At 38.5% G+C, this 25,297-nt stretch overlaps 1 protein-coding gene across 1 annotated transcript; it reads left to right on the top strand.

The window, feature by feature from the left end:
• Positions 1-2,990: 2,990 nt before the first annotated feature.
• Positions 2,991-21,885, top strand: LOC127879151 (uncharacterized). The gene is made up of 8 exons (XM_052425826.1): positions 2,991-3,983; positions 4,251-4,368; positions 8,207-8,342; positions 9,031-9,102; positions 9,742-9,884; positions 10,518-10,564; positions 11,409-11,526; positions 19,420-21,885. Exons 1-8 carry the CDS (start codon positions 3,337-3,339, stop codon positions 19,534-19,536), a joined length of 1,398 nt encoding a protein of 465 aa, XP_052281786.1. The 5' UTR covers positions 2,991-3,336; the 3' UTR covers positions 19,537-21,885.
• The last annotated feature ends 3,412 nt before the right edge of the window (positions 21,886-25,297 follow it).

The raw sequence follows: 25,297 nt of genomic DNA, 5'->3' as shown, positions 1-25,297 counted from the left end.
TGCTGACCGCTAATCTGACAACAAAACCTTGGATAACTTTAAGTGTAGCTGCTGACCATATTGTGCAATTCCACAGACTCATACATGCCATACGTCCCGGAAATCTGTCAAATGTCCCGGAATTTACAAAATCCATATATACATGTACCTTATCTTAGGCTTAACTGCACCTGGAATCTGTGTATATCTGCAGCGTCTCCATGACAATGCCTTCCCGAATAGGCAGACTACGCTACGTGTCAAAATCGATCAAATTACAGGGGTCCTCAGGTTTTTTTTCTTTCTTTGGGACCCACCGAAAATCGGCCCTTTCCCCTCGGATTTTTTTTTCCCCTCAGCTGGTAAATTTTCCCCTAGATTTCATTTTCCCCTAAAAAAAAAAAAAATTATTTTTTTTTTTTTTTTTTTTTTACCTTTAAATATATAAGTTAACCTGATCCACTGTAGAAACTAGAAAAATCTTGCATAATTAAATTATCTGTTGCCTTGAATTTGTTTTAAAAACAGTACAATATGTTAAATTGATTATTTTAGACTTTGCTTATTTTCCCCAAAATCCAGCTTTTCGCACATTTTTTCTCCCCAAAATTCGACGTTTCACGCGATTTTTTTCCCCTCAAAAAAGGCCAGGCCCTTTCCCCAAAATCAGATAAAAACCCCTGGTCCTGTTATCACATCGATTGTCTCACGTTCGCATTCAAACCGGAAAGGCGGCATTGTTTAATGTGGTTGTTAATTGACTTTAATCTTCTACATCATTATTTCCCGCTGAGTAAGGGCAAAGGATAGTTGTTCACACATCTGAAGTCCAACATCGCTGAGTAAAAAATTAAATGCAGACACCGGTCTTAATAACAATAATGCAGTGACGTCACCATCTATGTTTAGAAGGCTTACACTGAAAACACGTGGCTTGTATCTAGTAACGGAAGTAGTAATGTTTAATTTGACGTTAATAGATCAAGTGTATTTCGGATAGGCTTTCGAACTTCTGCAATTAACAATGCGAAACAAACAAAAAAACGTACCAAAAATGCACATGTCTATAAATATCGCTACATTTTATACATGTCCCGCACAATCGGCAAAAGTCCCGGACAATTTAACATCGATGTCCCGGAATTGGTCTGAAAAATTATGGCATGTATGCAGACTGGTCAGCTGCAATTGCCTCATGTGACAAAAGATCCATTTTTAATTGATGCAGCTCATATTTTATTGCATAAATTTTCTGTTCATATGCTTTCTCCAAGACTTTCATCTTTTCTCCCAGTTTTTCTATTCACAATATGTTTATTTATTTTTTTAATAACTTTGGTAGTTACTAGTGCTAGATTTGTCATTGCAGGCGCGGGTACTTACATGTACCCTGGGTACACTTTAGTCTACTTAAATGTACCCTGGGTACGGAAAATAACCTGAAACGTACCCCAGACTTAGATCCCTAAATTGCTTGTTGTTGGCTTTTTTCTCAAATTAATTATGTTCATATTAATGTCATTTGTTTGTAAAATTGCCTCTAAATTATCTTAACTCATACTCAAAGAAGAAAGTTGAGGCAGGTTTGGCTTGGCGCCCAGTTATGCTTATAGAGAATCTTGTTTTGTATTCCGTAGCGTGTTTAACAACATTGGATTTGGGGAGGGAATAAAACTCTTGTACTGTCTAAATTGGCAGGGTATGTCTCAGTATATTTTCTGTACTCTGGGTACATTTAAGTATACTAAAAAAGTACCCAGGGTAAATTTACGTAGTACCCAATCCGACAATGACCATTGAGCGATAGTAATGGCACTCTCCAGATCTTCACACAAGTCACGATAGGGGACTCACAACCTTCGAACTACTTTTAGCACTGACACAATGAGTAACGGTGATAATGATAGTATAGTCAATAAGACATTAGCCAAAGGCAAAAGCAAAAGGTAGACAGAAACATGAGAAACCATGGATCAGGAAGTCAATTACAAAATGTTCGGTAAACCTTCCCATGCTGAAATATTGTTACGCGATAAAATTGAAAATGAACGTGTGATTTTATTTACCTTTATTTTGTTTCCTTGTGTAAAGTTAAACTCCATTTTCAACATGTAGTAAAATGGAAACAAACAGGGAAAGTTAGAGCAGGAAGTGCAATACTGTTTTCCCCCAAAACGCTTGAATGCTACAGTCAAGCGCCTGTGTAATGAGTGGAGCAAAGATCTATAAATAAACATGTTTATTGGAGTGAGGCCCGGAATTTTCGAGCGTTCAGCAAAACTATATACAATTTTAAACCGGGACGAATGCAAACTATGAACTTTAAAGTAAATATAATTGTATCTTTAAAATATCATTTGCACGTTTGTATCTTGTTATTAATTTACTTTTTGGGAGACAAACCTGGCGCGAAAGTTGGAGGCGCGATATTAAATCTTAATCTTACAGTAACGGTATCATTACATACCAACCGCTCAAAAACAGAACACTGCAAAAAGCAATATTACGAACTTGCAATATCTCTACGGAAATATGTATTTTAATACCGAAATATTGTTATGTCATAGGAGAGGAACAATTTATCCGAGACTTACATTTCACGGAAAAATATGCAAACTAAAAACTAATAAAAGACTGGTTGGCATTTCGACAAGTTATCACGTGCGCACGCAGTAGTTTCGCAGTAATCGAAATATCAACCATTTTATTACTACTGCGTTTGGAAATGTGTCCATTTTTTAATATGACAGACCTGAAACGTATTCTCATTTTTCAGCTATCACGCGCGCACTCATTAGCTATCGCGTGCACACATGGCATAATGATAGCATGGCATAGACCGCTAAATAAATATTGTTTATGTTGTTTTTTGATGAACCATTAGACTAAACTTAGATTTTTTAATCACGGCTTAAAGGTGACATATGCACAACGATCGAATGACCAAAATGTCTCGAAAAACATAACCTCATGAACTGCAGACGACGCTGTATTAGCAGTGGGATGTGGCCGTGTTAAGTTGTTTCTAGCCTTCCCTTGAAGTTATGTTACGACAAGTTTTACATATGAAATAAATTTCTAACATATTTGTAAACACTGTTAATAATAATTACAAATACCAGGATTTATAACACATGTTTAAAATGACAAGCGCGTGAATAATGATCAAACCGAAAATCTGCTATTTTATTAAAATGCCAGAAACTACTTTATTACAACATTTCGCGATGTAAACAATAGGCACTGTCACTGTAGAAAGTTTTTGGCAATGAGAGATTAACGGTAAAGCATTGTCTCTGGTAAAAGATACCATTTATGTCCCATTTTGATTTGCAAAACAATTAACCTGTCATTAGAATGGCAAGCAAGCGATCAACTGTAACATGGAAAATTCCAGCCAAGAGCAATGCCAAAGATGACATCTATCAAAAAGACCGTATTTCTGTGACACGTGAAATACAAGAGCATTCCTACTCTGACACATTTATGAGTGACTCATATTCAGATACTTTTGTTAGTTCATCAATGACTCGCAGTCAAAATGGAAACAGTGAAACTGAAAATGGGAAACCGTTGTCAAGCAAAAGTAAATTATTTTCTAGCAATTTTCTCTACGCTAAAACTAAGCATGAACAATCCATTTCAGTTGAAGAGTCATCAATACAAGAAGCTACACACTTGGAAACAGCACGAAATGTAACAGATGCACTAGAAACAGTCCAAGAAATAAGTTATCGGACAGAAGACTTTGAGTCGTTCACAGGAACTGATATCTCTGATACACATCCACCTTCCAACACATTTACCTCGTATACCAATACCTTTGAATCTGAATATACTGACACTTTTGAATCTGAAGAGCGAACCAATGCAGATTCAAAGGTAGAGTTGTCTGATGAGTCTGAAATCAAGCCATCAATATCAAATTCATACAGGACAAGATGTGAAGATGATGAAAACCTTCTTGATCAATCATATATAGCCCCTGGTTTTAATGGAAAATTGTGAGTATTTATTCAACATGAGTTCCAACAAATCAGACAAAGTTAATTTTTGTCTGAAATTATTGCTTGATTGATGATAGTAATAAGTATGAAAACAAGTGGAAGTGAATATGTCCTTTTTAACTTCAGTGTTTAAAATGTTGGTAACAATATTTTCTGGGACTTTTGATAATTCAAACACATAATCATATGTTATATTGTAATTTGAAAATCAGGATGTCAATATGAACACAAGCTTATCAGATCCAGATTGCTGATTCCTTGCAGATTGCCTGGTGAAGACGAAGATACAGATGAGGGAGAGACACTTGCGGACGATTACAGCTATAGCTTCACCTTTGAACCAACTGTTACACATCAAGAATCCGGGGCATCTTATGAACTGGTAATATCAATCTCACGAAAACCAAGAAAAATCATACCAGGTGTCCGCTAGAAATATTAAACTTTCTATGATCATTGTTTTTAAAAATAATATTGGTATTAGAACCTACGCTCTTTTGTTTAGCGCCACAGCGTCACGTGCATTTACGCGTTTTACGTCATATTATAGACGTCATAACGGTTATTGATAAAAACATTATTTGTACAACTTTGTGGACAACATCACAATCAAGAATCGTCTTGTCTACGCATTCGTCATCGTTTGTATGAGAATAAATCAGTAGAAAGACGCATGTCTCCATGATGATATGTTCCACATGAAGTAAATTATTTACAATTGGTATATAGTTGCAGAAAGTTTCAATTGCTTTTAAATAATACAGATAATAATAATAATAATACTAAAAATAATAATAACTAGAAATCGCGCTGGCAGAGGCTGACGCATATCCCCACGCCGCATGTTTGACCCAGGGGGCATTTGGCAGGTTTATAAATTACCTCCCTTTATAGCTTATTACTTCCCTTGGATTAGTTTTTTTGACCTTTGACCTTGAAGGATGACCTTGACCTTTCACCATGTAAAATGTGCAGCTCCATGAGATACACATGCATGCCAAATATCAAGTTGCTATCTTAAATATAGCAAAAGATATGGCCAATGCACCGTACCGGGGGCATAAAAATGAGTGAAAATCTCTGACCCGGCCCCACCCCAACCCCCATAACTTTTGACCCAGTGGTCAGATCAAAATTCCAAATAGTGCAGGGTTGCACATATGCTCATAGCTACCACGTGTGTTAGTTTCAAGGTTCTACTGCCTATACAGTGTTCTCCGGAAGCACCGGCGGCCGGCGATTTCGCCGGTTACTAACAATCTAGGCGCCGGCTACTTTTCTCAAAAATATACATTCGAAACGCCACAAAAACGCCTGTGTTTATACAAATTTTGACGCCATACTTTCGCTTTTGTGTTTAAACAAACTAGCTAGAAGTTTATATTCTAATGCGCATTATTTTCGCGCAGAGACAAGCACGGATAAACGATTGATAGTTCGTATCTTTACATAACAGTTTTTCACCGCTTTATTGCACGCTCGTTTATGGCGGAGATTTACGAACACAGAGGTATTTTTAGCTAACTACGGTAAGTTTACGGCTGGCTAATTTAACCTTCGACCGGTCATTTTCCAATTAATGCGCTGTATTTAAAGCGTTTGTGTGAAATAGTTGTTAAGAAGCAGACGTCCGCCTAAAAAAAGACTTACACAGTGCCAAGTAGACACAAGTCAAAGAACCCTCACCGATTTGTGTAGGCGAATTCAAGGTAGAATGAAAAATCCATAAATAGACCCATTATATACGATCAAAACTTATTAGTTGATGTGAGAAATCATTTATAACTCAGCAGAAAGCATTTATAACTCAGCACTTTGCATGTAATCGGTAGACTTTGTAGATGTTCTTCTGCATTTATTAACTGCTGCTATGTGGAGTTGCTTTGTTTATACCAGTACAAAATCGGTCATATTTATAAAGATGATTGTATGAGATACGTGTGTCGGACACGTTTGATATATAACGTGCTTTTTTTTCAAATTAATACTGTGTATTAGCAATGGATAATTGTACACGCCTTTGTATAAAGAATAGTTATGAATTTGAATATAAGCGTGCACACCAAGCCCTTGACCTAGCGCATGACTCTGACTCTTACTCTGATTCAGATTGTTGAAATAAAAAAAGTTGCAATTAAAATGCATTTTTTAAATTTTAGAGATTTCAAATAAATATTTCATTTTCTATGACAAATGCTTTATTACTTTAATCCAACAAAAAACACCCTAAAATGTGCCAGATCACCATTTCACTCCATTAATTCATTTTTTTCCCATACCCCCCTGAACGGAGGGGATACCCTTCCCGAACCTACCCCGCCCGACGCTTCGCGGCTTGTAAACACGGCATGCCGTGTGCATTATCGCCGGCTTCTCTGTTACTATCGCTGGCTTCTCCGTTTTTTACGGAGAACACTGCTATAGTGTAGGAGGAGATAGTGGCCAGGATTGACGGAAGACGGAGATAACCACAATACCCCCACTTTTTCTCCGAAAAGCGTGGGGATAATTTATTTATACATGGTGTAATTTGAAAACTATTGTAAAACATTTATACATGTACGTAAAATGTTAAATCCTGTGCTTTAAAATGAAGGTGAAATACAAGATTTTTATTATATTAATGCTTGAGTACTACTTAAAAGTACCCGGGGTACTCCAGTGTTCTCCGGAAGCACCAGCAGCGGCAATTTCACCTGTTACATTCAATCTAGATGCCGGCTTCTTCCCCCAAAATATAAATTGAAATGGTGCAAATACACCCCTTTAATTGCTTCGACTGCTTTGAAAATATAACTGGCTACTCAAATTCTTCTGGAGAAAACTAGTGCTCTTAAGTTCACTACAATGTACCGCGGATAAGGACAATAAATTTAAACCTACCCATACTAACGATAAATTGGTAATTTGTTGGATGATTTTTTTTATACCCCCACAAAGGAAGTTTAGGGGGGTATATAGGAGTGAACTTGTCTGTCGGTCCGTATTAAGTGTCCGCTCTCTTGTTCAAGTTGTTATCATCCCATCTTCACCAAACTTGGTCAGAAATTGTATCCAGATGACGTCTAGGTCAAGTTTGAATACTGGTCTTGCCGGGTCAAAAACTAGGTCACGGGGTCATTTAGTGTGTTTTGAACATTCAGCCTGTTGTCCGCTCTCTAATTCAAGTAGTTTTCATCCAATCTTCACCAAACTTGGTCAGAAGTTTAATCTGGCTGATCTCTTGGCCAAGTTTAAACATGGGCCATGCCGGGCCAAAAACTAGGTCACGGGGTCACTTTTTTTTAACATTCAGCATGGTGTTTGCTCTCTAATTCAAGTAGTTTTCATCCAATATTCACCAACCATCGTCAGAAGTTTTATCTAGATCATCAGAAGGCCAAGTTCGAACATGGGCCTTGCCGGGTCAAAAACTAGGTCACAAGGTCACTTAGTGTGTTTTAAACATTGATCATGGTTTCTGCTCTCTAATTGAAGTAGTTTACTTTAGATCTGCACCAAACTTGGTCAAAAGATTTATCTAGATGATCTTAAGGCCAAGTTGGAACATGGGCCTTTCCGGGCCAAAAACAAGGTCACGGGGTCACTTAGTGGGTTTTAAACATTTAGCATGGTGTCCGCTCTCTAATTGAAGTAGTTTACTTCTGATCTTCACCAAACTTGGTCAGAAGTTTTATATAGATGATCTCTAGGCCATGTTCAAACATGGGCCATGCCGGGCCAAAATATAGGTGCACGGGGTCACTTAGTGTGTTTTACACATTCAGCATGGTGTTCCCTATTTCAAGTACTTTTCATCTGCTCTTCATGTGAGAGTATTCGTCATGTCTGTAACAAAGCTCTAGTTTTAATTAATTATGTTCACATTTATGTCAATATTCTGTAAAATGGCCTCTATATTATTGAAAGTCATACTCAAAAAAGCATGTTGGGGCAGGTTTTGTTCAGAGAAAATTGTGTTCCGTTATGTTTTACAACATCAAATTTTGGGCGGAATAAAACCCATGTACAGTCTAATATTGGTCGGGTGCCTTAAAGCTTATTTTCCGTACCCGGGGTATATTGTAGTGTACTAAAGAGTACCCGGGATACTTAAGTAATACCCTAGCCCAAAATGACCAATTGAGCTATATTAAGACATACATTATTGTTTTCTCTAGGTTATTAAATTTATCGACTGGAAATGATATGAAATAGCTATGTATGTTTATTTTCTTCAGAGTTTGTTAAGCGGTGAAGATGCCATAGCAGCAAAAAAGTTCTTGCAATCACAGGTTAGAAACTTGAGACAGAAGCATGAGGACCCTAAAGGATTGCAGTTAGCATCAATGGATATAGACGATGATGATGATGAAGGTATTAGAAGTTAATATGAGCCTCACTTTGGGAAATCAGGGCTTAATGCATGTGCGTAGTGTCCTCCCATCCACACAGGCAGCCTGTGCCATCCACACAGGCAGTCTGTGCCATCCACACAGGCAGTCTGTGCCATCCACACAGGCAGTCTGTGCCATCCACACAGGCAGCCTGTGCCATCCCCACAGGCAGTCTGTGCCATCCACACAGGCAGCCTGTGCCATCCACACAGGCAGTCTGTGCCATCCACACAGGCAGTCTGTGCCATCCACACCGGCAGTCTGTGCCATCCACACAGGCAGTCTGTGCCATCCACACAGGCTAATCATGGAAGACACTTTCCAGCTAAAGTGGATTTTCCCTTAGAAGAGACGTCCTGTAAAAAAAAGCAAAAAAAAGCTGAACGTTTTGTCATTGATTAGACAGTGCAGGCTAATCTGGGACGACACTTTACGCACATGCAGTAAGCCTCGTTTTCGTAGAGTCACAGCTCATGTTGGTTTTATTCTGTTTCTTTGGGGGGGGGGGGGGGGTCTTTATAGACGATTGCCATTGTATTGTTGGACGTAATCATTTTATTTATTTATGAACATTTATCATACCTTTTGTAAGAACTTCTTTTCTCTATCAAAATATAAAGACTATGCAAGTAATACAACTGATAATCATGTGTAATATCTGTGTACAGTGGAAGATCCATACTTGAAGCATTACTGCAAGAAGAAAGTGAAGCTCCTGAAGACAAAAAGGGCACAACCTGGTAAAGCTTCAGTACCTGTAATGACATTGAATGAGCCACAATATGGGTTGACTGATCTTAATGCATGTTTGTAAAATGTCAACCCAGATCAGCAGTCTGCATACGCTAATATGGGAGGACACTTTCTGATTGTATGTAAGTTTTTGTTTAAAAGAGGTCTCTCCTAAATGAGAATTCAGTGGAGGTGTTGTCCCTGATCAGCCTCTGCTGACTGCACAGGCTATTCTTATACAATACTTTCTGCACATGCATTAAGTCCAGTTTTCCCAGATTGCGGCTGAACATAACCAGCACTTCATAAAAACTTGTCTTAAATGCACACTTACAACATTCTAATGTCAACAAAATGCTTATTACCACAACTACTTGGGTCGATCTCTTTCTTAAACTAATACTATACTTATACTAGTTAATGGTTTAGGTTTATATGTTTGATTGACATAACTTCTTTAGCCATTGCAATTGGCTTCTATATCAATATGCTTTAAAAAAAATCATGAAATAAGTACAATCAGTTAACAATTGTTCATGATAAGTGAACCAAAATACATAATTTATTAGGAATATTTATGTCCTTAATGTGATTTAAAATAAACTACGATAGTATGATGGCCACACAATGATTGTGTTGTTTTCTAGAGTGCTTGCCAGCCAAGCTGGAACCCATAGCTCATCCACTGTCCAGACCAGCTTTTATGGGAGAGAGCATAGAGGAATATGGGGTACCTGAAACTGTTATGGAGAGAGCTAGGCTGAACAGGATCATGGCAGCCATGAGCAAGGTTAGGTTTTATATTGTTGGTTGTAATGCAAAATTGTTTTGGGAAAACAGGTCTTAATGCATGTGTGTTAAGTTTAATTTCAGATTAGCTTTTGCAGTCTGCACAGACTCATGTGGGATGACACTTTTCACTTTTATTGAATTTTACGATTATAAGAGGTCTCTTCTAAACAAAAATCCAGCTAAGGCGGAAAGTGTTGTTGCGCACTGCACAGGCTAGTATGGGATGACACTTAATGCACATGGATAAACACTGTTTCCATAGAGCTCAGCTCATATATATTAGATTTTCAGATTAAATAATAAATATTGCAGCCTAATCTTAAGTACAGCTTTTATGAAAAACAGATGTCGGACCCAATAACAAGGCTGTTGATATTTCCTGTTTAGTGTCTTATATGCTGGTTTATTTATTTATATTCATTATAGACATTACAGGTCTATTCTAAGCTTTACTTAGATCTATAATTTGATTGTCTATTTAAGCGAACACAAATTAAAAAAAAATGCAATTTGCTTTATTACACCTCAGACTTCATGTCACATATACTGAATATTTGATTATAAGTAATTGCCTGATGTTATGATATTAAATATTGTTACCATCATATAAATAACAAGACTTTGTTTACAGGCAGCCAAAGAAGATTTTCATGAGCCCAGAAAATGCCAGGAGTGCAGGTAGAGTGAGCCTTGCTGTGGGAAAATGGGGCTTAATGCATATGTGACGTGTTGTTTTAGATTAGCCTGTGCAGTTTGCTTTCCACTTGTATTGTATTTTTCTTTGGAAGTCTCTTCTTAAAAAAACAGTTTATACATATAGTTTTGTCCCTGATAAGCCTTTGCAGACTGAACAGACTAAAAATCAGGGATGACACTTTGCATACATGCATTAAACCCCATTTTCCTAGAGCAGTCACAAATATGCATATTAATGTGACATTTACTCATTTAGCATGTTTATAATTAAGCAGTTGTGTTCTCACTATATTCTATTCTACTAGAATGTTCAATTTATATTTACACCTTTTTTAAATCCTATGTTTTATCAGGTACATTATTGTCTATGTATTTGCACTGCTCAATAAAGATGCCATGATATCAGTGTATATATATCCTGTAAAATAAAGTTCCTACACCTGAAACCCATAACTGCAGTACTGTATGCTTATCATACAATGCATGTCTTTTTACATATGTAGGGTAATTGTGCAATACAGCAATCTTTATAATTATTTTGTCTATCATCATATTGTCAGGGATAAACTTAGTACTTCATGTGCAATACTTAGTTCTTCGGTTGCATTTTCTTGATTATTTGACATAACAACTTTTTAATATTTGAAAAAAATATCAATAAAAACTATCATAATTTCTGACAGCTTATTGGCTACTTTTACAGTTTACCTTCTTCAGAAATTGTATTTGCCACTTTCTGGGAAAACTGGGCTTAATGCTGGTGCATGAAGTGGTACAACACTGAAAGCACATGCAATAAATCCGAATTCCCCAAATTTTCCTGCAGCTTGAAGAAACAGGAGCTAGACCTTGAAGATGCTCAGCGACAATTTGTGAGGGCTCATACAATGAGACTGAAGAACAAGGCTATGGATAACAGAGTGGAGGAACATCTTCTCAAAATGGTACTGTACAGGGGCATCTCAAAATGGTACAGTATAGGGGGCATCTCAAAATGATGCAGTATAGGGGGCATCTCAAAATGGTACAGTATAGGGGGCATCTCAAAATGGTACACTATAAGGAGCATCTCAAAACGGTACAGTAAAGGGGGCTTTCGCGATCATGTGGAATAATAAAGGTACAAAGCGTTGTGTGTTCAGGTTCTTCCTTTTAGTTCAGTATCAATTATAAACATGACGTATATAAACAACAACAAATATGACGTGACGTAAAGGACGTAATACACTTAAGCGCGGCGCGGCAAATAAGGTTACGTTACATTCACAACATTCTGGGGGCCGCGAAAAGTGACAATCATTAACAATCAGAGGAGAATCATTACTTATGAAATCCTGAATCATGAAATCCTCTTAATATGAAAGTAATTTCGTGAAAATCTTAAGATTGCAGAAACACTAATTTGACCACATGTATACACGTTGATTTGAAATGAATATCAAATGTTTATCACTCAGTTTCTGGATCACGATTTTTTTAACTGTTTCTCGTATTTCAATTACATGTTCACTCAACTGTCTATTTCAGTATTTCAATGACAATAGCGCGTTTAACTTTTAATACTTAAATGGTCTCTATTCAACATCACTGACTGTCTCTAATGAATAGATTTTCACTATTGGTCTATTGGTTATTACATGTTTTGTCTGTATCTTCGCGGCACGGACTGAACCATCATTTCTGGTCATCAGCTCCAGGACTACAGCAAGTTTCCAACGGATACGTGGTCCTTCATCGTATATCTGCACGACATCTCCGACCCAAATGCGTTTCTCGTTAGAGCACATTGTTGTGTGGAACTCTCTTAAAGCAGTTAAGTTCTCCGACTTCCAACGTCTCCAGAACTGTTCGATGATGGCTGCTTAGCTCGATTGGTAAGTGTCATCTGGTCACTTTGTATTTGCATGATATCGTCTGGTAAATGTGTGTGATGCGGAAGTGACGTCATCTTGCGGCTGTGAGGTAGATGTGACGGCGTTAACGGCTCCAAGTCGTCGATGTTGGATAATTTGTGCGTTAGCGGTCTATCGTCGATAACAGCTTCAATCTCTGTCACTATCATCTGCAACGTTTCCATGGACATGTATCGTCTTCCCAGGATCTTCTTTAGAGACGTCTTGGTAAGTCCGATAAGACATCCCCAAAAACCACCGTACCATTTTGCACGTTGGGGAATAAATCGCCACTCTGTTCCCTTTCTGTTGAGTTCCTCCTGTACGACTTGGGAGTTGAATTGCTTCTTAAGGTGATAAGCAGCATCAATATAAGTCGTAGCATTGTCTGATATCATCACCGTGGGCAACGACTTCCGGCTGGCAAATCTCCGGAACACTTGAAGGTTTATAGGTCTGGTACTACTTGCAAATGGACGGCTCTTGTTGATGCGCATGTAAAAAGGCAGATGTAGCATTTCGTTTCACTTCCGGTAGCGTTCTTTACAAATAATGCGCCTGTGAAATCTACACCTGTGACGCTGAAGGGCGGGGCTGCACTGATTCTTTCTTTGGGGAGGGGAGGTGGGTCTGGTGCTGAATAGGGTCTTCCGGTTACTCAGGTACACTGTACACACGTCCTCAGTAACGATCTTATACACTCGCGGATGGATGGTATCAAGTACTTCTGTCTGATCTGTGTAATGGTATAACGGAATGAAGTTGGTTCTTGTGGACATCGAACACACTCAATTTGGTCAGGACATGTTTCTTTGGTAAGAGGTAGGGGAATTTGGTATCATACTCTATGGGGGCGTTATGAATTCTACCACCGCAACGAAGTATTCCTTGCTGGTCCAGGTACAATCAAAGTTGTTTAACTAGCGGTAAACTGGTACTGTTTGATTGAAGAGTTTCTACTTCATCTTGGAAGTTGGTTGTTTGACACGATCTCAGCCATTTTACTTCTGCCTCATTTAGTTCTGTTGCTGACAAGCTGTTGGTTAGTCTTTCATCTCTTGGTCTTCTGCAGCTGTGAATAAATCTGTGTACATAAGCAGTGACACGAAGTAGTTTCAGGTAAGTACTGTACTTCTCTATGTTGATGGCTCTATGGAGGCCTGTGATCACCGTGCAATTTAACGTTACCACATTTGTCGTCTGCTGCAAACTTGTGTCTTCACTTTTGGATGTTGTCTGCAAAATTGACTGGTCGTATTTCCAAGTAGGCCATTCTTCTGAGTGAGGTAACCATGTCGGACCGGCGTTCCATAACTGGTTGTCAAGGTAGGTATCTGCTGATACACCACATGTCAGTAAAACTTCTGGGTTGTCATGGGTGCTGCAATATCTCCATGGTGATTGATCTGACAGCTGATGGATTTTGTCTACTCGGTTGCGGACAAAACGTTTCAATGACTTGGATGTAGTTAGCCAGTGGAGTACAACTTGGCTTTCTCACCAAAATGTCACTTTCTGTGGGGGTAGGGACTCTTGTAGGTGGGATTTCAGTCTGTCTCCAATCAATGCTCCACCAGCTCAAGTTGGGGTAGGGTTAATGTCTTTAGTGGCGCTACTCTGTTCTTTGCCATAACCAGTCTAGATTGTGATTAGTCGCAATAGTAGGCTGCTGCTCCATAGGATTTGACGCTTGCATCTACAAAGATATGAAAGCTGGTTCAACTGTTCACTGAGGGTAAAAATTGTCGGGAAAACTTCACATCTGTAGCTCTGTTGAGGGATTTAGCTAGCTGGTTCCAGGTCTCGGATATATGATCGGGTTAAGCGGTATCCCAGTCATATTTTGCTTTCCATAGTTCTTGAAGTAGGATCTTTGCACTGACGGACACGTTGCTAAGAAGACCAAGGGGATCATAGATATGGGATGAGTATTTTAGAATGATTCTCTTGGTAACGACATCTAGGATTGGGATATTTTTCTCAGCAAATGACATTTCATCCTTGACTGGGTTCCATCTCATTCCAAGTATCATAACAACTTCGTCCGTATCTAGCACATTCTCTTCTTGTGCACAGGATCTAAGTGTTTCACTGTTGGAGGTCCATTTACGGAGATTCATACCTGCACTGGACATCAAACTCTGTGAAGAAGGTTAGTAGATCTGACTCTCTCTCGAAGATTTAAAGTACATTGTCCACGTATATATCTTTCTCGATGACCTTGGCTGCGGACACGTGCTTGTTTATTTCAAGATGTTTCAAGATGGTCGCACTAAGCATGAATGGCAAGCAGGTGGCACCAAATAACACGGACTTGAAACAGTAAGTTTGTAAATGGGCTGTTGGGGTTTGTTATATCGCTTGTCCACATAAATCTGTTAGCGTCTCGGTCTCCTTCATTTAATCCAACATGAAGGAAGGCTTTTTCAATGTCTGTTGTGATGGCGTAACCATGGAGACGGAATTTCACTAGTATGGTGGTAAGTACATTCAGCATGGGTGTGGTTTACTCTTAACAATCATTCAAGTTTGGAAACTGGAGAGATGTGCGTCAGCTGAAATCATATACAATCTGATGGGCGTGGTCGCTGAATATTTGTTCACTGGGTGGTGTGGAATGTAGTGGAGTTGTCCTGTGGGTCGGGTATCGTTATCTATTCTCTCAATAAAAGCACGTTGTTCATATTCAGCAATGATTTCGTCATATGTCTGGAGTAGATGGGGCTCTCGTAGTAGTCTTCTCAGAGTACTCTCGGTTCTTGCTTTCACTATGTCGAAGCTACTTTGGAGGGGCAAGTGGTCTAGTTTCCAAGGTAATTTGGCAGTGTAGCGTCCGTTCTCGTATTCTATGGATGAAGTCTGGTAATCCTTGAAATAGCGTGTCTTGTCTATATTCTCGTCGCTCTGAGTAACTCCCATACTTTCCAGACTCCAAAAACGTTCAAATACATCCGTTGTCATAGGAGACGCCATTACGTTGAACACGTGATCTGTAGCTCTGTAGTTTTGTGCTTGGATGAGTCAGGTATCCGATCTTTGATCTCACGGAGGTGGATCCATTTCCAGTAAAAATCTGCACCTTTCAGCATCGAAGTCGTAAATATGGAGTTTCCTGTAACTGGAAGGGCGAGTTTGAGACCTTGTAGATACGGTAGATCGGACACTGCTTGTTGGAATCTCTGGTTGAGGGGCGTTGAAATGGTAGGTACTATTAATACTCGTATCGGGATCTTCTGGCCTCTATCTGTAATAACGTTCACTATAGCCACATCTGTTTGCTGTGCTTTGTTGCAAGTGCTCCCGAACGTTGATAAGTATATAGTTTCTGTGCCTTGTATGGGGAGTTCACGTTCCTGGGCTAATTGTTCCGTAATAAACGACTTCTGGGTACCATCGTCGAATGAGATATTTGCTTCAGTCTGTACATCACTTGACGATACGGTGTCTATGGCAGTTTTCAACAGTACATCCTTGTCTGGAAGGCTCGTGCACCAATGAAGTACGGCTGTTTCCGGCGATGGAGTCTCGGCGATTTTTCGTCTGGTTGTCCTTTTCTAGTGATTTACAAATTGCCATATGGTGTTTTCGCTTGCAAAATTGGCATCGTCTCCTTGAACTGCATTTAGCTACTTGGTGAGTGCCTAAACAGTTAAAACTCAAGTGTTTTTTTTTACTATTTTCAGACGGGATTCTGCATCTGGGTGGTTTTACATTCATGAAATTTGTGGTCACTTTCACAAAAGACGCACTTTATCTTGGGTCTGTGTGATGAACTTCCGGTTGAGGGTCTTGGGTAATTGGGGGCGGGGGGATTTGTGGGGGCGGGGGTTTCCTATATTTCGCTCCTATATGAAATGACGCTGTTGCGCTGAAATCCTCTACTTCTGGTTCGCTATGAATATTACCAGTTTCTAGGAATCCAATCTCCCTGTTGATTGCGCGTCGCAGATCTTCTAGTAACGAACTGGTATCTTCCTTTTCACGTGCTAACTGCTTCCTAATCTCAACTGGCATCTTATCTATTTCAACTGGGACTAGCAAACTACCGCAAGTGTCTTGACTCTGACCCATAGCTTCTTAACTGCGAATGTAGGTCTCCTTTTTTTCATGAACAGTTTTCAAACTGGACACTTGATTTGACAGGACGGGTAGTTGTAATAGAGCCTGCATGGAAGCGTGTATGATTTTGTGTTGCTGACCATACCTTTCCTTCAGTAGATCTATAGCACGTGCATAATTTGCGTTAGTCATGGCAAAGCCTTCAATTACTCGTGCGGAATAATCCTTTAAGTTGGGATTTGAGATACGTAAATTTCTGGACATCGGTCAGATTAGCGTTCATGTGAATGGTAGACTCATATGAATCCCAAAAGGATTGCCATCGCAATATATCTCCACTTAAACTTGGTAATGAAATTTTAGGTAGCCTGTAAAATTGGGCCGAATTGCTTCTGACTGAATGATTAGAATTGTAACTTACAGTTCTGTCGGGAAAGAAAGAAGAAGCATCTGGGTTCATTCTATGTTGTTGCGCTGCTGATCACTTGAATTTCTCTGGTCATCTAGTGGTAGGTCGGTAGTATGCGGGGCTGCTTTCTTTTCCTGTTGATCTCAGAAAGCTCGTAAGCGACACAGTTGGATATCCAGTTCCGCTGAAAACTCGTCGGTTTGAAAGATCTCTTCATCCAATCCCTCTATCTCCGTCTGTGAAAGTATTTTCTCATTCAGTGTCTCTAGAATCGTTACTTTCGCTTCAATAGCGTTGAGAAATGCGTGGAAATTGGTCAATGAATAGTTGTCCTTAGTTTGCTCGATTTTTAACCAGGTTTTCCGAAGGAAAAAACTGGTTATTAGATTGGCGAATGCGGGCGGGCTGGCTGGCTGGCGGGCTGGCGGGCGGGCGGAACAATCCTTGTCCGGGCCATAACTATGTCGTTCATTGTCATATTTTAAAATCATTTGGCACATTTGTTCACCATCATTGGACGGTGTGTCGCGCGAAATAATTACGTCGATATCTCCAAGGTCAAGGTCACACTTTGAGTTCAAATGTCAAAATTGGCAATAAATGAGCTTGTCTGGGCCATAACTATGTCATTCATTGTGAGATTTTACAATTATTTGGCACATTTGTTCACCATCATGGGACGGTGTGTCGCACGAAAGAATCACGTCAATATCTCCAATGTCAAGGTCACCACAACTTAAAATAGATTTATTTTGAAACAAACTTACAAAGGGGGTTAATTTTGTTTGTTCATTTCAAAAGTTCAGTTTGAGTTGTCTCCCTTAATCAGATTTTTTTCACAATGAAAACCTGGTTTTGTGACAATTTTGTCCCTTGTCTCCAAATATTTCTCAATTAAACGGCGGTTACCTTCTCTGTGTATTTGTATTTTATGTAGAGACAATCTTTATGAGCATAATATTTTTTGCTCATGGTGAACTTTTGTGATCACCTTTTGTCAATTGTCTGCCTTCCGTTGTGCGTCATGAATATTTGTTAACACTGTAGCGGCCACATTTATCGTCGGATCTTCATGAAACTTTGTCAGAAGATTTGTCCCAATGATATCTTGGACGAGTTCAAAAATGGTTCAGGTCTGTTGAAAAAAATGGCCGCCAGGGGGCCATTTGTTGTTCATTCTGCATGAAACTTAGTTAGATCGTTTGTTCCATTGATATATTGGGCTGCAAAAAACAGGTCATTTCTTTGTATCTCAGGTGAGCGACTTTAGGCCTTTCAGGCCCTCTTGTTTGTAACGGCACCAATTTCGCGATCGTGTGGAATAATAAAGGTACAAAGCGTTGTGTGTTCAGGATCTTCCTTTTACTTCAGTATCAATAATAAACATGACGTATATAAACAACAACAAATATGACATGACGTCAAGGACGTAATACACTAAAGCGCGGCACTGCAAATAAGGTTACGTTACATGCATTTCAAAAAGGAACACTTAAGGGGGCATCTCAAAATGGTACACTATAGGGGGCATCTTAAAATTGTACAGTATAGGGGCATCTCAAAATGGTACACTATAAGGCATTGCAAAATGGTAAACTTAAGGGAGCATCTCAAAATGGTTCGATGTAGGGGGGCAACTCAAAATGATACAATTAAGGTTGCATCTCAAAAAATCTCTGTATAGAGGGCATCTAAAAATGGTACAGTTAAGATGGCATTTCGAAATCGTACAGTATAGAGGCATCTTAAAATGGTACGGTTTGGGGGGTATCTCAAAATTGTACAGAATAGGGCGGCATATCAAAGTGTTACACTATACAGTTTAGTTAGCCCAAGGTATTATTTTCTCATAATGGTACAGTATAAGGGTCCTAAGGAAATGTTTTGTTTGGCCTTATTTAGGCTGATAGTAAGAAATCTGAATTTATAGCATTTTTCATTTATATTTAATGTTTAGATAAATTTCTGCTATATTGGTGAACATAAAAATGAAATGTGGGGAAGTGGATAATTTTGCTACTAAAAAAGCACAGAGCAAATCTAGAAAGACAACATTTTGATTGATAATTTGAAAAAAAGGTTTGTTTTCATGTTATTGTTATTATTATTATGTATATTTCATATGTGAGATAGCAAAAATGCTTGTACAATTGAACCTCATTATAACAAATTCAGGTTAAATGCATGTGAGTAAAGCGTTGTCCCAGACAAGCCTGTGCCGTCCACGCAGGCTATTAAGGGCATCAATTTCTGCTATTACGAAATTTTCCACAAAAATAAAATTTGCATTTTTTATCTCTTTAAATCTATGTTACCATACAACATCGAGCGTTGAAATTTTTGCTATTGCTATAAGGAACACTGATTTTTTAAGTTAATTTTATTTTACGAACTATTATGCAAAATATTCGTTGATTTTAAGTATTTATGTTTCTTTAAATGGATTTTAAGTAAACAATAATTCTGCTTACTTTCAGAACACTGTATCAATGGTGGCAGAGCTGGCCAGAGAATTACCCAGACATTCTGACAGACCAGAGCAAGTGATGGACAGACTGTTGGAACCCTTGCTGGGCAAAAATGTCATGAGATAGAACCAGAAATTATCAGTGATGGACAGAGAGCAAGAATCCTTGCTGGGGAAAATGTCATCATGACATGAGATAGAACCAGCAAAATTATCAGTGATGGACAGACAGCAAGAACTCTTGCTGGGCAAAAATGTCATGAGATAGAACCAGCAAACATTATCAGTGATGGACAGACAGCAAGAACCCTTGCTGGGCAAAAATGTCATGAGATAGAACCAGCAAACATTATCAGTGATGGACAGACCGCTAGAACCCTTGCTGGGAAGAAATGTCATGATATAGAACCAGGAACAAGATAATGTCACCTGCACACAAGACTAGGTAGAGCCATATTCTGTGAAAACTGGGCTAAATGCATATGCTTAATGTGTAGTAACATATTAGCCCGTGAAGTCCGCACAGGCTAATCAGGGACAACACTTTATGCCTACTCTGAATTTCTGTTGAGAAGAGCCTTGCTTAAAACAAAAATATCAATAAAAGCGGAAAGTGGTGTCCCTGTTTAGCCTGTGCAGTCTGTACAAGCTAAACAGAGAAACACTTTACACACATTGATAAAAATGTGCTCACATATGGATATTTTAAAACGGACATATATGGCCCAGTGTAGATATTTTTTATTTATTAGTCACGTGACACTATTTCCCACTAATTGTTTATATTTTGTGAGGCACTGAAACTGATATGTATGAAAACAAAAAATGTATATATACATTTACTCGTTGGTGTTTTATTATATTTTTCAACCATATAAATATATTTATACATATGGTTGAAAAATATAATAAAACACCAACGAGTTTACCTTCAAAAACAGTGGATCCTATGAGGATACAAGAACAATTAGAAATAAGTATATATATTTCTAACAGTGTAAACAAGAAATATCTTTTAAAAAGATATACGGCGTTGATTGTGGTTGCAGTTTATGAAAGGTAAAGAGTTCAATGAATGAGATCAAGGATGGCGAATGTCTTTTTCTGTGCAGTTCTTAGCTGCATCACACGCAGTACGGGATGTTACGCGGAGTTTTCGCGGCTTATTTTACATTATTACATATTGCTGGTCATAAACCTATAGATACAAAACAGAAAACCAAAAGATGAATGGAAGTGAAATTAAAACATATGAGTCAACCGGCCACACGCAAAGTATCCGTACATATTTTAAATATTTATACGCGCGTTCTTCGAACAAACCTGTTTTAGTGGTTTTTCGGGCATTGCTATTTGATTGGATTATTAACAGTATCGAAAATCATCGCGCGCATGCTTAATACATTAGTCAATATGGTGGAAAAATTCTTGTTAAATTAATATTAAAAATAATATTTATCATGGTATTGTTGAAAACACATTAAGAATTATTATTGACATACCATAATTATATCGCTGGATATCTTCATTTAACATCTTTCATAGAAAATTCCAGTTCACCTAGTTCACGCAATAGCGTCTTTATTATATAACGATTATTTTACTGGCCGCGAACTCCGGTCAGCACATAAGGTAGTCGTGAAGACGCAGTGATGACCTGTATCTGACCCTGATACCTCGCGGGTTGAAATGCAATGCATTAAAGTGAGGCCTCGCTTCCACTGCTCTTTATACTTTTACATGTTAACATGTTGACAGGAATATGGAAGTTAGTACTAAATATGAGAACATAGCCCTTAAGTACAAACGTTATGGCGCAGGCAATCCTCTAAAAATAAAAGGTGCACGCATAAACTGTATTGATGTCGAGATTGACTGCTCTATCTATTTAGCCTTTTTATTAGAGATAAAATTGTTTAATGCTGAACACGCAATAAAACAGTGTTACAAAGACGCGGACATGTTTCCAATGTTCTGGTCGTATGCTCAAATTAGCCTATGGGATAAATGAAGTGTATTCATTCTGACCTAGCCGCCGGAAATTTTATTTGAATTTTATTGGACAGTTACAAAGGTCAGGTAAGGTGAAAAGCTGACGATACAGCTACGCCGAAAAAAGAGTATCTTATACCCTAGCGCTTTCGGCTAAACGTCTTCTTCAGGGCTGTATACAGATATGAGTTAACAATTATCCAGTGCGAATGCACAGTAGAACCATTGTCTTGTAAACACCTGCAGCCACAGAAAACAACTTCACGCTGATTTAAGCCATGTGTTTTAGACTGGCGCCCGCGATGTTTATGATATCGATGAAATTGTAAAAATTGAAGTTAACTTTTTGGCATTCAGTCTTGTATTTATAGCTATGTGTCGTTTTTATTTTGTATATTTGTTTATTTACGCATATTGAAATTGTGTTATACACTGACGCCCGTGATATTTATTATATCGATGTAATATTAAAATTTGAAGTAATCGTTTTGCATTCAGTATTGTGTCATATTTTTTACGTTTTGTGATTATTCACTTACACTTATGATAAGTGTGTGTTATAAAATGGCGCTAAAAATGTTTACTATATAGATTTAACGTTAAAATGGTTAAAATGGAAGTGAGAATTTTGCGTTAAGTTGTTTTATTTTTATACTTCGTTTTTATTTATTCCATGGGGCTAAAGAGTTTTGAGTCGCCTTATCCAGTATGTTACTCGAAGTTTTTGTGTTTCGTCTGACCATTTTTCATTTGCTTCAATACAGCACAGGACGATTTTATCAAACGTGTGATCATATTCGCTAAAATGTGCTGCAACGGGGGATCTGTTAGATATACGTGTTTTCCAATCAGAACTTAGCAAGTTTATGCGTTTGCTCAGTCATTTTTGTCTCACCAACATATTGTTTGTTGCACACATTACACGTCATGAGGAATACTTCATTTGCTGTTTTGCAGTTGTGGGTACCCTTGATGGACGTAATGGCGCCTGATTTACTCTTGAATGCCTGTGTTGGTTGCATAATCTTGCATATTGGCAACGAGCAGTGTTGCATGGGACTGACTCACCTGGGACGTTTTCACAGTTTCTGGTGTTCATTTGGCACGCACAAGTATGTCCCTGAGACTTTTTGGCCTTCGGTAGGCTATAACTGGCTTTTCAGGGATTATTTTTGTAGTTTTGTCGATGTCATGATTTTGGACCAGTGGTTGTCAATAATTGATGTAATGTTGGGCAACTCCGGATGGTAGGTGACTACAAATGGAATTCTTGAATTTGTGACCTTTGTTTTGTATGTAGGCAATTCGTCCCTCTGTAGTGCGCTCGCTTTAGCTATAGCATGGGAAACAATATCATCGTCGTATTCACGCCTACGAAGGTATTGAGCTAGCTCTTGAGTTCTCAATTCAAAGGCCCTTTTCTAGGTGCATATGCGTCTTATACGGATTGCTTAACTGAATGAATTATTTCTGCTGCAATGCCGTGGGTGGCAGCTGGATAGAAGAAGGTATTGATGACTATCCGTTGGTTTAGAATAGAGGTCAGTCACAAGTTGCCCCCCTTCAATACGCGAGACGGTATCAAGAAATACGTTATGTCTATTCGATACTTCACTTGTAAATGGAATAGAGTTGTGGAAAGTATTGGCCTGTTCAAGGAAATTATTGAGTTTAGTTTAAACTTTATTTTAAGCAAATATTGCATGTAAACATGTACACATGTACACATAATTCGAAATAAGCATATACCAAAATTAAATGTGCGTTGGATTGGAAAACAAGGTCGATGTGACACTTATATGAATTCCTCTCCGTTTGTGTTGAGTTGCGACTGCAGTCATTGTGGTCAGGAGTCGAACTGTAAGTGTTTAGATTACATGTGAAAATGGTTGGAGAAGACATTATCTAAAAGAATTATTTAAAAAGGAATGCAAAAATCTAACAAGAAAAAAAAAACAAAAAAAAACGTTATTTTATTTGTAAACCTGGTACACGGTCTGTTGTCGAGCAGAAAAGAGCCGTTTACACATATGTTGAGTTTGTATGACCATAACACAACTGCATGTCAATATCGTCGATGAAACGCAACCAACTATGTGGTTTCAAATCACCCGACGTGAGGAGTTGTCCTTCAAGATGTCCCATGAAGATGTTCGCGTATGATGGTGCCATTTTTGTTCCCTTAGAAGTGCCTTGGATTTGAAGGTAAAGTTTGCCATTGGATTCGAAGTTGTTGCATTTTAAAATTAATGTTAGCCTTCCACTAAGGTGTCCGTTGGTGGATCTTGTATGCTCCTTGTTTTCCATGCAGCTCTACACGCTTTAATTCCGTCTTCTTGTGGGATGTTTGTGTAAAGGGATGCAGCATCCATGGAAACTAGTAAAGTGTCTTTTGAAATATTGTTTGGTGATACCTTTTCAAGGTAGTCCGTAGTGTCCTGAACGTATGATGGTAGTTTTTCAACTAGAGGTATAAGGTGGTAGTCAACAAATTCTGATATATGATCAGTGGAGTGGCCATTCGCTGACACTATGGGGCGCCCAGGGTTACCGGGTTTGTGAATTTTTGGTAAAAGATAGAATCGACCAGATTAAGGGTTCTTAGTTAGGAGGTAATCAAAATTGTCTTCACTAATGTGTCCAGAAGCTAGCATATTTTTAAGTTGAGTATTACTTTTTGTTTGAATTTTCCTCGGCTGGATCGTTGTCAAGGCGTTTGTAAAATCTACTGTCGCTGAGCTGTTGTTCGGCTTTGGATATATATTGTTTTCAATCCACGACAACAACTGCAAATCCTTTGTCTGCTGGTTTTATGAAAATGTCGCCGTTGTTTTTCAACGAGCGTAGTGCTTGTTTTAAGCTCCGCTCACGGTGAGCTTTTGGGATCACCTTTTGTACGTCGTGCGTCCTCAACATATTGCCTTGTTAACACTCTAGAGGCCATATTTTTGTCTGATCTTCATGAAACTTGGTCCAAAGATTTTTCCCAATGATATTTGGTCGAGTTCGAAACTGGATTATGTAAAATCAAAAACTAGGTCACTAGGTCAAATTAAAGAAAACGCTTGTTGACACTCTATATGTCACATTTATTGTCTAATCTTCATGAAACTTTGTCAGAACATTTGTCCCAATAATATCTCAGCTAAGGTAGAAAATGGTTCCGGTCAAGTGAAAAACATGGCCGCCAGTGGGCGGGGCAGTTTTCCTTATATGGCTATAGAAAAACCTTGTTAACACTCTAGAAGTCTTACTTTTAGTCCGATCTTCATGAAACTTGGTCAGAACATTTTTTCTAATGAAATCTATGCTAAGTTCTAAAATGGATCCGGTTCGCTGAAAAACATGACCGCCAGGAAGCGGGGCAGTTTAGCTAATATGGCTATAGTAAAACCTTGTTAACACTCTCAGATTCACATTTATACACAATGTAGTCCAATCTTTATGAAACTTGGTTAGAATATTTGTTCTTATGATAGCTAGGCTGAGTTTGAAAATGGTTCCGGTCCATTGGAAAACATGACAGCCAGGGAGCGAGGCAGTTTTCTTTATATGGCTATAGTAAAACCTTGTTAACACTCTAGAAGTCACAATCTTCATGAAACTTGGGCATAACATTTGTCTCAATGATAGCTCAGTTTAGTTTGTAAATGGTTCTGGTCGGTTGAAAAACATGGCAGCCAGAGGCGGGGCAGTTTTCCTTACATGGCTTTAGTAAAACATTGTTTAAACTGTAGAAGTCACAGTTATAGTCCAATCTTCATAGACATTGGTCCGAATATTTGTTCTTATGATAGCTTGGCTGAGTTCGAAAATGGTTAGAGTTCGTTGAAAAACATGGTCACCAGGGGAGCGGCAGTTTTCCAAATATTATAAATTCTTATGTCAGTTGTACA

This window comes from Dreissena polymorpha, chromosome 4 (genome assembly GCF_020536995.1).
Source record: "Dreissena polymorpha isolate Duluth1 chromosome 4, UMN_Dpol_1.0, whole genome shotgun sequence".
Classification (NCBI taxonomy): Eukaryota; Metazoa; Mollusca; class Bivalvia; order Myida; family Dreissenidae; genus Dreissena; species Dreissena polymorpha.
The sequence above is the reverse complement of the archived record's forward strand: the minus strand, read 5'-3'. Positions and strand labels throughout refer to the sequence as shown.